The 15955-nt window shown below is 50.1% G+C and overlaps 1 protein-coding gene across 3 annotated transcripts in view; it reads left to right on the top strand.

Annotated features, from left to right (window-relative positions):
* Positions 1-15955, top strand: part of LOC119969918 (ribosome-binding protein 1-like) — a 166868-nt gene that overhangs the window by 25293 nt on the left and 125620 nt on the right. For all 3 annotated transcript variants that reach the window (XM_038803892.1, XM_038803903.1, XM_038803897.1), the window contains exon 2: positions 14062-14779. In XM_038803892.1, the coding sequence (XP_038659820.1) occupies positions 14092-14779 (688 nt within the window). In that variant the 5' untranslated portion in view covers positions 14062-14091. The remainder of the gene's footprint in view (positions 1-14061; positions 14780-15955) is intronic.

The raw sequence follows: 15955 nt of genomic DNA on the forward strand, positions 1-15955 counted from the left end.
CCATCCGCGTAGAGCGAGACCTTGTGTTCTATCCCCCCTGACCATTCCCTTCCATCCCCTTGCCGCTCTCAGAGCAATCGCAGGCAGGTTATAACATCCTTCTCCACCAAAGTCCAAGGAATCCACCGAAGATCCTGGCGAAGGAGGGCGTCGGACTCGTTTTGTCGCAGGTCGGACACCATTTGCACGAGGCGCTGGATCGGACAGCATGTAACGAGACGGAGAACGGCCCTTCCGTGATGAACGGCGTAACAGTTGTACATCCACGGCTCATGGGCCCGAGGATTCCCCCTCTGAGGCATCCTGTGTCTCCATTTCGGAGTCAGAGTCTGCTGCTTCCGTCATCTCGGTGTCTTTATCTCCACGCGGTTCTGCAACGACCTGCGCAGGCTTTGAGTGCGGCACCAGAGGAAGATTGTGAGGAATACTTTCCATTGTGTCTGGTCTCTGTGGCTGTAGCAACTCGCCTGGGAGCTGTCTATGCTGCCCACCATACAGGACTAAGTGCCGAACCTTTGACAGGACTGGCTCCGTCTGGGTCCACTCACGGATCTGTGATGCCGTGACAGGCAAGGTGTCCATAAAATTTAGAGTTGCAACCACCTCACCACGGCTCAGTGCGTCGACATTCTCTATCTGGATTCCTGGTTTGTGCTCCAGAAAATACACGTAGGCAGCGAGCAACAAAGCCCAGCACTGGATCCGTGCGGAAGCAATGGGCGGTATTGGCTTATCCTCTCGGAAAAGTCCCAGCAGAGGCTTATGATCAGTCACGATAGTGAAGTGGCGGCCATCCACAAACTGGTGGAAGCGTTTCACGGCAAAGACCACTGCCAGGCCCTCCTTCTCGATCTGCGCGTATTTCTTTTCCGCTATAGTCAATGTGCGAGAGGCGAAAGCTATCAGCCGCTCGGCCCCGTTCTCCATCTTGTGGGACAGAACGGCCACAATACCATACGGGGATGCATCACATGTGATGAGCAAAGGCTTTCCAGGATCATAGTGGGTTAATTGTTGTTTTACCAGCCGGAAAGCGGTTTCTTGCGGCTGACCCCCAAACCCAGGTGTGATTCTTCTTCAGCAGAAGGTGCAACGGGGCCAGTGTAGTTGCCAGATTGGGGAGGAACTTCCCGTAATAGTTTACGAGGCCGAGAAAAGAACGAAGATGTGAAGTGTCAGTCGGGGCGGGGGCCTGTTGAATCGCGCGCACCTTCTCTGCGACGGGGTGCAAACCTTCACGGTTCACCCGATCACCTCTGAATGGCTTCACTCTCATTTTAGCGTTCTGCTCCCTTTACTCTGAATCACTTCAATTAGATAATCTCATAATCTTCTTTGCTCCATGGGCTACAAGCCTAGCATGTGTAATCTATTCCCATAATTTCCCCCCGTATCATTCTGGTAAATCTATGCTGCATGCTTCCTGAGGTGGAGTGCCCAGCTCTGACTGCAGTTACCATCTCTCTCCCTCCCTGTGCCTCCCCAATTATCCCTTTCTTCTCTTTTGCTAGGCCCAGTGATGTTCCCTTGCTGCTGCTATGAACAGCAGACTTTCTCACCGGGCACACTCGCAATCTGGTCAGTTGCCAGGCTTGGATTAAATTCTGCAGGATCTCTGCGTTCCTGGTGCTTCCCTGCATCCTTGCTGTGTTCCAGTGGGGCCCTTGAAAGCTTAATGAAATTCCCCTTTGATGGGATTGTGACCGAGGGGGTGTGGGCTGGGAGTAAGACATGTCTGTCTGTCTGTCTGTCTGTCACATTCTGCAGTTCTATATTTGTTCTATATTGAGATGGCCAGGGATTTGACGAGCCAGGGATTTTGACCCCCTCCCCACCTCCATCTGCTTTAATACCCTGGAAAATCACATGTTGGTAAACAGTTGTCCAACGTCAGCTTCTAACCAGCATCAAAATTTGCATCCCAGCAACTTCCCATTAACAGCAATGAGATAAATGATAAAATCATCTTTAAGTGGTGATACTGGTTGATGTGTAAATAATGGCCAGGTGTCAGGGAGAATTCCTGGCTCTTCATGGAAGTACTGCCATGGAACCTTTTACATCCACCTGAGAGAGCGGTTTAATGATAATAATAATAATCTTTATTAGTGTCACATGTAGGCTTACATTAACACTGCAATGAAGTTACTGTGAAAATCCCCTAGTCGCCACATTCTGCCGCCTGTTCAGGTACACAGAGAGAGAATTCAGAATGTTCAATTCACCTAACAAGCACGTCTTTCGGGACTTGTGGGAGGAAACCGGAGCACCTGGAGAAAACTCACGCAGACACGGAGAGAACGTGCAGACTCCGCACAGTGATCCAAGCCGGGAATTGAACCCGGGTCCCTGGTGCTGTGCAGCAACCGTACTAACCACTGTGCCGCCCATTTAGACCGTGCCGGTTTAACATCTCATCGAAAACACGGCCCCTCTGACAGTGCAGCACTCCCTCACTCCCTCAGCACTGGTTTGGGGTGCTGGATTGTTCAACTCTGCGCCTTGCAATCGCTTTTGGACCTGCAAACCAGCATGTTTGATGCTGATAGGCATAGAATTAAAACTGCGACCTCCACAGCCACTGAGAAATGGCTAACTCTCCAGCCTTCCTTCTGTGAAATCTTTATTTTAATTAACTCTACGTAGTTTAGGAAGGATGGTTGCCACACACAGCCATTTGGAATTGCATAGGTGAGGGCAATCCATGTACTATTCTGTCCTGACTGGGCTGTCACTGGGTGAGAAGGACAATCCAGTGTTGCCCCTACCCTAGAACCCCATTTCCTTAGTGCTGGCCAAGCCATTGCTGGCTGTGCTTTCAGCTATTGAGGTCATGCATTCGAACATTCTCTCCCCAAACCTGTTAGCCTTGCTACTCTCTCTCCTTTAAGATGCTGTGTAAAACCTACTTCATTGATTAAGCATTTTGTCATCTGTGCTAATGTCAATTCTGTTCATTCCATATTAATTTTGTCTGACCACACTCTGTTGGGATGTTTGGCTACTGTAAAGGCACTGTATGAATAAATGCAAGTTGTTTTGGTTTGAACACGAGTCGACTTAAGCGGTTTTGAAATGTAGCATTGTCAAACATTCCTGGATCGTGATAGGATCGAATCGTTAATCAGAAGCACCACACTGACATAGCATGTTCTAAGGGAAATATGCCTGTGTGCAAGGGGGAGTGATTTGGACGATATAATTATTCATGGAGTTGTCTAGTCTGCGTCCGGTGAGTTATTAATGATGGATTTTGTAATATTTCTCGGGCATGCTTCGAAGAAAAATTAGCAAATGTTTAAAGGAACGTTGCGAATGCTCCTATTCTTGGTCAGGTGGGTCTGATCTTATCAAAGTGACTTCAAAGCAGAAGGTGCTGGAACAACACTACTGCAACCATGATCTCCGCAGAGTCTGAAACTGCTTCAGAGAATGTCCTCCAGTTTCAGCTGGTTTCCATGCCAACGCATGCTACAAGGATAACAGCAAACAGCCTCTGAGCTCTTCAGAGGATGACTGGAATTCGTCACTGTGATTAACTAAAAAAAAACAACTGGAAAGTCAGCTTCTTCCAGACAGAGTAAAGGGGGAAAAATTGGACTCTCGATCAAGTTAAACCATTTTCGACAACAACACAATGAAAGGAAATGAAAATCGCTTATTGTCACGAGTAGGCTTCAATGAAGTTACTGTGAAAAGCCCCTAGTCGCCACATTCCGGCGCCTGTCCGGGGAGGCTGGTGCGGGAATCGAACCGTGCTGCTGGCCTGCTTGGTCTGCTTTAAAAGCCAGCGATTTAGCCCAGTGAGCTAAACCAGCCCCTAGTTGGAGCAGTGTATCTTAATTGGTGATTGCATTTTTGTCATTGACTCCAATTGTCTAAATTGTCCACAGCTAAGAATTGCAGTGCGCTGGTATTGTATCCCTTTACTTGTGGAATATAGATGTGGCTCCATCCTAGAATGATAGGACATAAATGGTCTGCTCTATTTGTTGGCTGTAAATCTTCATTCTCACCATTGTTCCCAAGTACAACAGAAAACTTAAATTTTCCACAATAGGTGGGATTTTCCAGACCTCTGGGTGAAATTAATGGCACGTGTTAGGGGTGTGGTTGGTGGTTAATGCAGAGGCAGCTGAAAAGTTGGTTTCCCCCTAGCGTAAAATGAAGGTCAGAATTTATACTCCTGCCTGTCATGACAAGTCACCATTCCTGCCTGAGGCCAGCGTGAAACCGGTTTGCATTCCGTTAATGGGATACGGACAAAGGCCTGACTGGAATAGTCCCTCCGCCCACCCAATTATCCATGCTGCCAGCGGTTTTAGCTGCTGCTCCAGAACACGTCTGGGCCATTGTGGTGTGCAGATGTTGGACTTACCATAAGGGGGCCTGGGGCTGCTCATGGAGATTGGAAGGGAAGGTGGAACCCTACAACGACCAGGCCCTGGAACAGCGCGTGTAGCAGTGGGCGGGTGGAGCATCTACCAAGTGGATCTTCCAACTTTAGGTCCTTCCAGAAGATATATCTTCATACTTCAGCTGGAATTTTCTGTGCCCTATCAGGATGGGTGTGTTCAGTGGCAAGATCGGAAAATCTCACAAGAAGGCCCCGTGACATAAATCCAGGAGGCGATTGTCCCCATCCTCTGCCAATGGTGGGCTGTGTTTCCTGCTGTCGAACATTGGGAACTTAATTTTAATACTTTTGCATCAAATTATTGTGGCCACACTCCAGAATCACCCATCCACAGCAAATTTAAATCCCATATCGGTGTGTGATTTTTGAATGGCGTGATTTGCAGCTGCTTTTAAATGGCATGTGCCCGCAACCTGAACTTTGAGGGGACGTCTGAGGTCAGTGCCCATAACTTTGCGCAGTGCTCATGAGGACCCTAATGCAAGGAAACGTCTCCATGTGAGCTCACAGGTAGGTCTCCACAGCTGCTTCTTCATGCTGGTTTGTGGTAGCTGGGCAAGGGTAACAGTGCCAGAGAGGAGGAAACCTCGGGGAAAGGGCAACAGTGCCAGAGAGGAGGAAACCTCGGGGAAAGGGCAACAGTGCCAGAGAGGAGGAAACCTCGGGGAAAGGGCAACAGTGCCAGAGAGGAGGAAACCTCCGGGGAAAGGGCAACAGTGCCAGAGAGGAGGAAACCTCGGGGAAAGGGCAACAGTGCCAGAGAGGAGGAAACCTCGGGGAAAGGGCAACAGTGCCAGAGAGGAGGAAACCTCCGGGGAAAGGGCAACAGTGCCAGAGGGGAGGAAACCTCGGGGAAAGGGCAACAGTGCCGGAGAGAAGGAAACATCAGGGCAATTATGTCGGAAAGAAGGAAACCTCGGGGCAAGGGCAACTGTGCTGGAGAGAAGGAAACCTCGGGGAAAGGGCAACAGTGCAAGTAAGGTCATGGCAGCACAGACTGAAGGTTCCACACAAGACCTGCGGGGATGAGTGGTGAGATTGGGGGTCGGTGAAGCAAATGAAAAACATGTCAAGATAAGCACTCTTGCGCAGCTGAAACTGTTTAGCTTGATCTTAAATGGCATGATTGGAGCCAGGCTCATCAAGCAATTGTGCCCACTGAAGCAGCACTGGTGCCTGAGAGTTAACCCCTCACACGCAGAATTCAAAACCGAGTGAATGCTATATCACTGGGTGACTGGGCCAGCTTGAAGATCACATGGGAAAGGTGGCAATGGAACACTGACAGAGGGGTGCACCTCCAATTCCTTGCATAATGTTTAAGAAAAGTCCGCTTCATGGTCCAAGCAAACAATGAAGCTTTGGGGTGCGATTTAACAAAAAACAAATCCCGTTTTGGCGCGAATAGTGGTGTGTTTCTCTGAGCCTGCAGCGCCGAGAACAACTCCGTTAATGAACAGGACCTTGTTTTTTTGGGGGGGAGGGGGGGGGCTCTGTGGGGAATGCCCACTGAGGCCACACTTGCCTCACTTCCTTTTTAAATGCCATCCCGATCTCTCGACCGCCCGCGACATCCGTACCCCTGAATCCCAAACTTGCCAATTAGGGGTCCTCGAGCCCCCCTCACCCCACCTCATAATGGTAGGGCACTCCCAGGCCCAATCCACGGTATGGCAACTAACCACCCGGGTACCTTGGCTGGCAATGCTACCTGGGCACCATAGCAATGTCACTGCCAGGGTGCCCTGCAAATATGCAAGAACCTGGGTCGCCAGCGACTGAACATGCCAGGGGAACTGACACGCACATATGCCACTTCCTGCAGAATTTGATGCCACGAGGATACAGAGGGCACCCACTGCCAGTGGCAGTGAAAGTGATCACAATACTCAATTTCCACAGTTGTGGCTCCTTCCAGGCCTCCACTGGGAATCTGTGTGGGATCCCGCAAGCTCCACCCACAAATATATCCAAGAGGCCATGAATGCCATTTTTGACAAGGCACGCAATTTTGTCAACTTTGAAAGAGATCAGGCAAGTCAGGAAGCAAGGATTTGCTGAGATTTCCGATTCCCACAGGTCTCAGGTGTTGTCAACTGCACTCCTGTGGCTCTTGCATCTCCTTGGCAACAATGATCAAGTGAATAGCAAAGGCTTTCACTCTCTTTTGGCAAGACACCCTGGAAGTGTTCACGGTTCGTATATCCTCAGCAAGTCTCAGATCGCTGACATCCTCCAGGGACAACACCAGGCTGCAGGGTTGGCTCCTCGGGAACAAACGCTACCGGCAAAGGATGTGGTGATGATGCCCACACGGCGGCCTCAGGCTCCTGCTGAGAGAAAGTACAATGAGGCTCATGCTGCAACCCAGAGTTTGGTGAGGCACACCATTGGGATCCTGAAAACGAGGTTCTGGTGCCTCGACAGATCTGATGGAGCACTCCAGTACACGACTCAGAGTGTGCCATGCATCATCGTGGTTTACTGCGTGTGTCACCACCTGGTGATGCAAAGAGAGGAGGCCCTGGATGATGAGGAGATGGAACAACTGCACGTTTGCTCCTCTGAGGATGTCCACGGGAATGAGGGTGATGAGGTCCTGGAAGACGAGGATGAAGGTGATGAGGCCATTGCACTAGCCAGACAAGGCAGGCGTGCTCGGGAGACCCTCATTGTCACAAGATTCCAAGAGAATGCTGATGAGATGCACTGACGGCACTCTTAAAATCTTCACATTGCATCTGGAAATGGCTGACACCTGTCAGACTGAGAGCAGCGCACATATGCTCTCTGAAGAGGGTCATATCATGGCGATGAAAAATGAAAATGAAATGAAAATCGCTTATTGTCACGAGTAGGCTTCAATGAAGTTACTGTGAAAAGCCCCTAGTCGCCACATTCCGGCGCCTGTCCGGGGAGGCTGGTACGGGAATCGAACCGTGCTGCTGGCCTGCTTTAAAAGCCAGCGATTTAGCCTGGTGAGCTAAACCAGCCCCTATGCTGCTAAGATACAGAGAGCACATGGACTTTAATAGTCCTTGATCCTTTGGCATCCTTCATTGTCTGTTCTTTCAGCACCACAACTTTACCACTCAGGAATGCTGACGAGAAGGTGTGGGGCGGGATGGGCACACCCTGGGGGCACACCCCATGACTAATGTGCTGAAAGCACACAGAAAACATCACAGAACCAAGCTTGGGTATGAGATTCTCGCAGCAAACACAAGCTACATCGAGGTACCGGTATCACTGATCTGGAGAGTGACTTCGAAGCTGGACAATCACCGTGCTCAGAAGGTTACACCCTGCACAGGGGAGAGGCCCTGGACTGTGACACTATCACGCCTGATTGGCACAAACACTGCTCATCATAACAAGGAGCCACAGTGAAGGGCTGGGATTCTCCCATCTTGTTCGCCCACTACTGCCAGGAGAACGGAGAACTTGGTGCTCAGCCAAAATTCCATTCACTGCAGCGGGAATGGAGAATCCCAGCTGCAGGCAAGATCGGAGAATTCCAGCCCAGGAGACAATCTTGGGAGTATATTTAAAACGGTCAACATTATGGACAAGCGATTAACACCCATGCCAAATTTATTTAACAACTCCTTCTTGACCTTTCTAACCCCACCGCCAGGTCCTGGTGCACCCACAACAGCCACAGTAGAGGTAGAGGCAGCTGACTACCAAGCCCTGTTGTCTAGGATGACCTTGGCAGACCCCGGCCTGCTTTCAGGGTGCTGTTCAGGGTGTGGCAGTGCCACCCTCCCCGGCCTATGGTGCGAGAGTTGCTGTGGTCGCCGGATGGCGTGAAGCTCCTGTCGAGTGCAGGACTGATGTCCTGGACCAAGGTATCCATGGCTGTTGCTACCCTACCAGTGTTGACCTCAGTGCGTTGGCCTGCTGGCACTATTATCTTGGTCTGAAGGTGGATGGACTCCTCCATTGTGCCTTGCGATCTGAGGAGTGTAGCAGGCATCACTGATTTTCCCAACCTTGTCTTTGGAGCTCCTGAGTTATGACCGAGTCCAGAGGCCTGTTATCTGACTCGGACTCAGCAGATTCTTGGCCTTCAGCAGTCCTCCGAGTGCCAGCACCCTGGGATGCCCCTGCCTCCACATGCTGTGGATCAGTTAATGTGCTGTGTTCACCTAGATTGTGATCCCGAGGCTACTCTACAATGACGGCCCACTGAGGTGCGTGTGTCTCTGCGCTGATGGAGGATGTGGGTGAGCGTTGTGATGCATCTTCAATGTTGGTTTCTATGAATTCCTCTTCCATTGTGTTCTCGGGCTGGAGTCGAGAACCTGACTCATGGATCCCCTCCGCTGCTTCTCGGATGTGCAAGTGAAAGAAAGGAGAGATCATTAATGCATGGCAGGAGGCCTGAGAAACAGGAGATATTACTCACAGCGCGGTCGTCTGATAGATATTGTGGTGTTCGATCCTCACTTGGTTGAGTGCCGTCGACTTCACCATCGGCACAGGAATGGTCCATATATTCGCCAGCCAGCGAATTACTCTATTTTTAAAGTCTGTCAGGAACTTGAGGTTGGGCATCCTTCACCAGTCTGAGATCTCTCTTTTTTGTGGTGTGCCAGCTTGTCCTGCATGAAGTCAGATGGGAAAAGTGTAAACGGAAGGCCAGGTAAGGATTCCTGGCATTTGTGGGTGGTGATTGCTGCTATCGGCAGGATGAGGACACGCTCCACAGGGGAGATGAAGGTGTGTATGGGAGAGTGAGTGGCGATGTCCCTTGAGCTGGCAGTGAGTGAGATCCCTGTGGATGTGTGATGGTTCTGTGAGCGTGTGAGTTGAGAAGGATGAGAAGAGTGGCTTATCCTGGTGGAACGGTGGCGCTGGATGGCTGTTCTCTTTTGGAGGGCATTGGTGCTGACCACCGCTGCCACCACACCCTCGCCATCATTCTGGATCGGTGATCTTGCTTGCTGGTGGACACCATGGTGGCCACCTAGTGCATCTAGTAAGCGCTCGAGGGAGGCATCGCTAAATGTGGGGGCAACGTTTTTCCTAGCTTTGCCAGCCATCGGTTCCCAGCAGCTTCCTTTCCCTTTTAGAGTTATTGCTGTGTGGAGGAGTGGCCTTTAAATGTAGCATCCAGGTTACTGAAGCTCTGAGTTCAGAGGCCACCTAGTCAGTAATCCAATGTAAAACTCACGCCTGTGATTTTTAATTTCGAACAAATGTTCCTCACGATATGGGGTGAAATTCCGCCATTGCCGTCGGTGGGTCAAAAGCAATTTCCCACCCGATATGGGACGTTGCTGATTTCAGGGAAAGTTCTGTCCCTCAAGACGCTTCAGGAAGTGAATCTTCTCCTTCAGTGTAGGCAGATTAATGTCTGGGTGCCTTTTAAATATGGCGCCTAATGTGATGGCGGGACACAAGCCATCCAGCTTGTACCGCCACCCACAACCAATCCAGCTTGTCCGCCATCCACAAGCCATCCAGCTTGTCCCACCATCCACTAGCCATCCAGCTTGTCCCACCATCCACAACCAATCCAGCTTGTCCCACCATCCACTAGCCATCCAGCTTGTCCCACCATCCACAACCAATCCAGCTTGTCCCACCATCCACTAGCCATCCAGCTTGTCCCACCATCCACAACCAATCCAGCTTGTCCCACCATCCACTAGCCATCCAGCTTGTCCGCCATCCACAAGCCATCCAGCTTGTCCCGCTTTCCACAAGCCATCCAACTCTCCCCATTCTACTACCCACCATGGGACTTAGCGCTGGAATGGAAAATTCCGCCCAATGATTAACAATTGTCAGTCCCACTCACCTTGCAGTTGTAGAAAAATTTACTTCTATTTATGGCACCAGGGATGAGGGTCGTCACTTGTGCAAAAGATATTGGAGAAGTTGAGTCTGACCTCCTCAGCAGAGAAAGTTACGGGGAGACTTATTAGGTGTGTTCAAAAACTCTGTGGGGCCTTGATAGAGTTGAGCGGGACACACTATCCTCCGGCACTATGGGTCAGTAACCAAAGGACACAGATTTAGGATAATTGGCAAAATAAAAACTGAGGAGTTATGAGGAAAATTTGTTCTGGCAGTAAATTGTTGCGATCTGGAATGCACAGCTGAAAGGTTGGCGGAAGCAAACTCCATAGTAACTTTCGGAAAGGAATTGGATAAATACTTTTGAAAGGAAATATTTCCAGGGCTAAGGGTGGGATCAATTAGATGGCTCTTTCAAAGAGCTGACCGAGGCAGTCCTATGCGGTGAGGATGTGTGATTTTATGCAGCACCTTATTATGGCCTCATGCTCATTCAAAGCACTTGGGAGACATTTCATAGAATGTACAGTGCAGAAGGAGGCCATTCAGCCCATCGAGTCTGCACCGGCTCTTGGAAAGAGCACCCTACCCAAGGTCAACAACTATCCCCATAACCCAGTAACCCCACCCAACACTTAAGGGCAATTTTGGACACTAAGGGGAATTTATCATGGCCAATCCACCTAACCTGCACATCTTTGGACTGTGGGAGGAAACCGGAGCACCCGGAGGAAACCCACGCACACACGGGGAGGATGTGCAGACTCCGCACAGACAGTGACCCAAGCCGGAATCGAACCTGGGACCCTGGAGCTGTGAAACGATTGTGCTATCCACAATGCTACCGTGCTGCCTAACCAGGTGTTTCTTTCTATCCTACTGAAGTGTAAAGATAGTGGGCGAGATTCTCCCAAAACGGGAGAAATCGTAAAGCTGCCGTAAAACCCGGGCGGGTTTTACGGCAGCGCGCCCCTTCCCGACGGGGGACCGATTCTGGTCCCCGGTCGGGGCTAGCAGCCCGACGCCGTAGGCTCCGGCAAGACGGGCTTAACGAAAATCGTTAAGCCCGCTTACCGGAGTTAGCGCCGGCTGACGCGTCATATGACGTCAGCCGCGCATGCGCAGTTTGGAAGACTCCAACCCGCGCATGCGCGGGTGACGTCATCGCGTTTTTGCGCGAAACCCGCGCATGCGCGGGCCGTGTTGCCCCTCAGCCGCCCCGCGAATGGATGCTGCGGGGCGGCGGAAGGACAAGTAGTGCGCGGGCATCGGGCCCGCTGCCCGCGATCGGTGCCCACCGATCGCGGGCCCATGGCACCCTTGGCACGGCCGTGGTACTGCCGTGCCAATCGGTGCCATGGTTATAAAAAGCGAGTTTGTGACGCCGTTTTTACGAACGGCAAGACCAGGTGTGTTTGCCGTTCGTGAAAACGGCGGAAAGGGCTGGGACTTCGGCCCATCTAACAGCTGAGAATCGCTGCCGGCCGTAAAAAAACGGCGGCAGCGATTCGGGTTGGGACTTCGGCGGGGGGTGGGAGAATAGCGGGAGGGCGGCAAAAATGTCAGGAAGGCCCTCCCGCTATTCTCCCACCCGTCGTGGGGGGCGGAGAATTTCGCCCAGTAATTCTGAAATTAAAGTTGAAACCTGCTGCCAGGTTTACCAATTCTCTTTTTAAAACTGTAACATTCAGGAGAATGTATCTATTTTTAAGTTTGAAACAATCCAATTAATGCATTAGTCTTCACGCAGCAGTCCGCCAGTTAGTCATTTGATTTTGGGGAGTGGAATGCTGGGTCATGTATGGTTTGACCATCTGGAGATGAGACAAGGTTAGTAAATGTCCCAGCCAGCACTTAACCAATGGTGGATGTGAAATCTGGAGGCAGTGCGAGTCGGTATGATTAACAGTATCCTGGAGTCTTAACAATGTGTCGGCACTGTTCTATGGAAGTATTGAGTAACTCATATTTACTCACCGTGTCTGACCCAATGCAACCCTTGCTCCTGATTGTACCTTCTCAGGGATCTGAATTTTTCTTTAAAGAAATGCTCATTGTTGCGCCCCCCCCCCCCCCCCCTCCTTCAAACTGGCGATGGGGATGGCAGAAATCAGCTGGCCATCAAAAAATTGTACACGTCAAAGTACAGAACTGTTGGCCCTAATTCTCAGGAGGCCCAGTCCAAAAAACACTTGCAGAAATCCTGACCTCTGTATGTGTGCTTAGGCTGCTGGCTTGCTTTGTTCTCTTTCGCAAGAGTTGGCCCGTTTGTAAATAGTGTTGACTTCTTTCCTCTCTGTCTCTCTGAAGCGGATTTTTAAAAAAAAACAGTTTCAAATCAGCAGAGTTGTTGGAGGCCCCGGGGCCTCTGTTATTTCTTGATTGAAAGCACCCAGGGCTTAAAATGCCGAACTCTCGGACTCTGAACCGGGGAGGCTTGGATCAGCATGACACTGGCCAGAATAAATATTTACTTTTCTGCAGCGAGGGTGGAAAGAGCTGGAAAATGTCGTCAACATGTGAACTTTTTCTTTATTTAGCACTTGGAGAGCATGGATTGTGAGCTTCTAGAATTTATTAGCCTGGCCCACGGACAATTACATTCTCTCATTTATAAGATCAGCATTGCCTCACAGCAACGAAACGCGCGTTTCAGACAAAGCCTCGGAGTGTAGCAGAAACGTTTCAATTTGCAAGACTTGCCTTATAGTCTCAGCCCATTGTCGCAATTCCTGTAGTATCTTTATGCTACGATTATACAGGGCTTTTACTAGTTGCCAAGTTACAGAGTAGATGGGATCTGAATCTGGAAGCTGGCCCCTACCTGATTCTAGAATCCAGTAGACTGAGAAACGCTGTGGGAGAGGGGCATACTCACCTCCGCATTGCTTGGAGCAACACTCCAGATTTCACAAACTGATCCTGGCTCAGCAATGTTGTGGAGTATCTACAATCATATAGTTCTAACCAAGGAATTGAGCAGGTTCTGCAGTGTTTTACTTGAAGAGTCATTTCGTTAGAAACAATGAATTTGCATTGAGAGAGCACCTTTAACCACCTCAGGTCACCCCAAAGTGTTTTACAGGCAATTGAGTACTTTTGAAGTATAGTCACACTAACGTAGGAAAGGCAGTTGCCAATTTGTGCACGACATACTTTCACAAACAGCAGTTAGGTGAGTGCCAAGTTAATGGGTGGAATTTTCCCCCAAAATGGCAAAGTGTCAGGTTCTGACTGAAAACGGGCATATTTTCCCCCATGGAAACAGCCAGGTTTTCTCTCCAGGTCTGCTGACACTTTGTCCAAAAAGCATTATCACGGGGGGCGGGGGGGGGGGGGGAGGTGCTCGTAGAGCCAGCAAGCTCGGCTACACAGAAATACGGGTGTAATCTTTAAAGGCCACCCCAATCTCAAAGTGTAAGTAAAGGTCCCCCCACTATCATTGCCGGCATCAGGGCTTCAGTGACCCCCCCCCCCCCCCCCCCCCGTTATGCCATTTTCGCCATATTAAAATTCATGCTAATTCATGGTAATCGATTATGTCACTGGCAAGGAAGATCTCATTCTGAGATCTCCTCGGCACGGTCCTCATGCAAGGGGTTTTAACGACAATCGACAATGGTTTCGTGGTCATCATTAGACGTTTATTTCAAACTTCATTTATTGAATTCAAATTTCACTATCTGCCATGGTAGGGTTCCGGAGGTCCCCAGATCTTCCCCCAGGTTTCAGGATTACTAGTCCAGCGACAATACCACTACGCCACTGCCTCGCCTTGTTGCTAAAATGAAGAGTCCATGCCTAAACCAATGCTAATCTTACATCTTTTTTTTCAGATTTGTTACAGAAAGAACTTTTCACCAAACATGGATATCTACGACCCTCAAACCTTAGGCTTCATGGTGTTCGGAGGCTTCATGGTCATCTCTGCCATTGGAATCTTCTTGGTCTCCACCTTCTCCATGAAGGAAACGTCTTACGAAGAAGCCTTAGCAAAACAGAAGAAAGAGCAGGAAAAGGCTCAACAGGTTAAATCAGAAAAGAAGAAGAAAGAGAAATCCGTGGAGAAGAAAGGAAAACCAAAGAAAAGAGATGAGAAGCCCAACGGGAGAATTCCGGAATCTGAGCCAGTGCAGGATGCATCGGAGGCAGAAGTCGAAGTTGAACCCGCTGTTGTGCCAATGATTGAGCCTCCCATTATGGCGGTTTCTCCTCCTCTTCCTCCTCCTCCTGAGTCTTCCCCCCCTGCATCCAAAGAAAGGAGGAAGAAGGAAAAAAAGGTTGCCAAAGTTGAGCCTGCCCCGAGTCCTGTTTCAGCCCATGCTCCAGTCAGCACCTCCTCTAAGCAAACTATGGCACCCATGGTGGAGACAGTCACTAGGGAAGTGCCTGTGATGGCAGTCCCCCCAGTTGGTGCCCAGCAGGCTGCCCCTGTCGCTACTACTCCATCCACTGTGGCTGCCAAAAAGATTGATGCCACTGCCAACCAAGATGAACCAAAGCAAGATGCCCCAGCCAAGAAGAAGGTTGCACCTAAGAAAAAGTCTGAGCCTAGTAAGTACTCCAGAATACTTGAAATTTGTTTGTTCACTGGTGTCTAATATTTCATCATTCCCAATTGATCAAAATGGTTGGCGTTATCCCTCATGCACCTGTCTCTGTCACCTTAACAAAACATACCTGAAAATGTTTGGAACTTTTTCCCACTCTGATAAAGAAAATAACCTTTATTTAGGTTGCATCGTTCACAACTTCATTATTCCATAGCACACCGGGGGGGATTCTCCGTCCTCGGGACACCCGGAATGTGTTCCCCGATGGGATGGAGAATCGGGCGTCAGGTCAAAATCGGGAGAGGTGGCAGGCACCAATCCAAATGCCATGCTCTGACCTATCGCTGGAGGCATGAACGAATTCCATGCTTCATGGGTGCATGGAAATTATTTAGCAAGCCAGGCACCCTATGCTCCCGTGATTTCCCTGTGGCCGGGAATCACGTGGACGAGGTTCACTTGTGGTCATTACGTGTGTTGGGGGAAAGCGGGCAGCATAATCAAGGATCCCTCCCACCCGGCTTACTCACTTTTCCAACTTCTTCCATCGGGCAGGAGATACAGAAGTCTGAGAACACGCACGAACAGACTCAAAAACAGCTTCTTCCCCACTGTCACCAGACTCCTAAATGACCCTCTTATTGACTGACCTCATTTACACTACACCCTGTATGCCTCATCCGATGCCAATGCTTATGTAGTTACATCTTGTGTTGCCCTATTATGTATTCTCATGTATTTTCTTGAATTTTGTTTAATTCCCCTTTCTTCCATGTACTGAATGATCTGTTGAGCTGCTTGCAGAAAAATTATTATCACTGTACCTCGGTACACGTGACAATAAACAAATCCAATCCAATCCAATCGTGAACCTGACGTGGTGGACCTCACAGTGGGCCAAGGAGGCGATGGTTGCCCCCTTGGCTCATCGCGAGGTCCACCACACCAGGGCTGCGATTGTAGAGACAATCTGAGGTCATCCCCCCCCCCAACCTGCAAATCAGCACCACCCCCCCCCCCCCCCCCCCCCCCACCCCACCACCCCAACCCCGGATTGCCTGGGTTCCCCCCTCCACTTGTGGGCAGCCGGTGGTGTTGTCACTGGACTGGTAAACCAGAGACCCTGAGTAATGGTCTGGGGACCCATGTTAAAATCCCACCACTGCAGATGGTGAAA

The sequence above is a fragment of the Scyliorhinus canicula genome, chromosome 1 (genome assembly GCF_902713615.1).
Source record: "Scyliorhinus canicula chromosome 1, sScyCan1.1, whole genome shotgun sequence".
In the NCBI taxonomy this organism is placed as follows: Eukaryota; Metazoa; Chordata; class Chondrichthyes; order Carcharhiniformes; family Scyliorhinidae; genus Scyliorhinus; species Scyliorhinus canicula.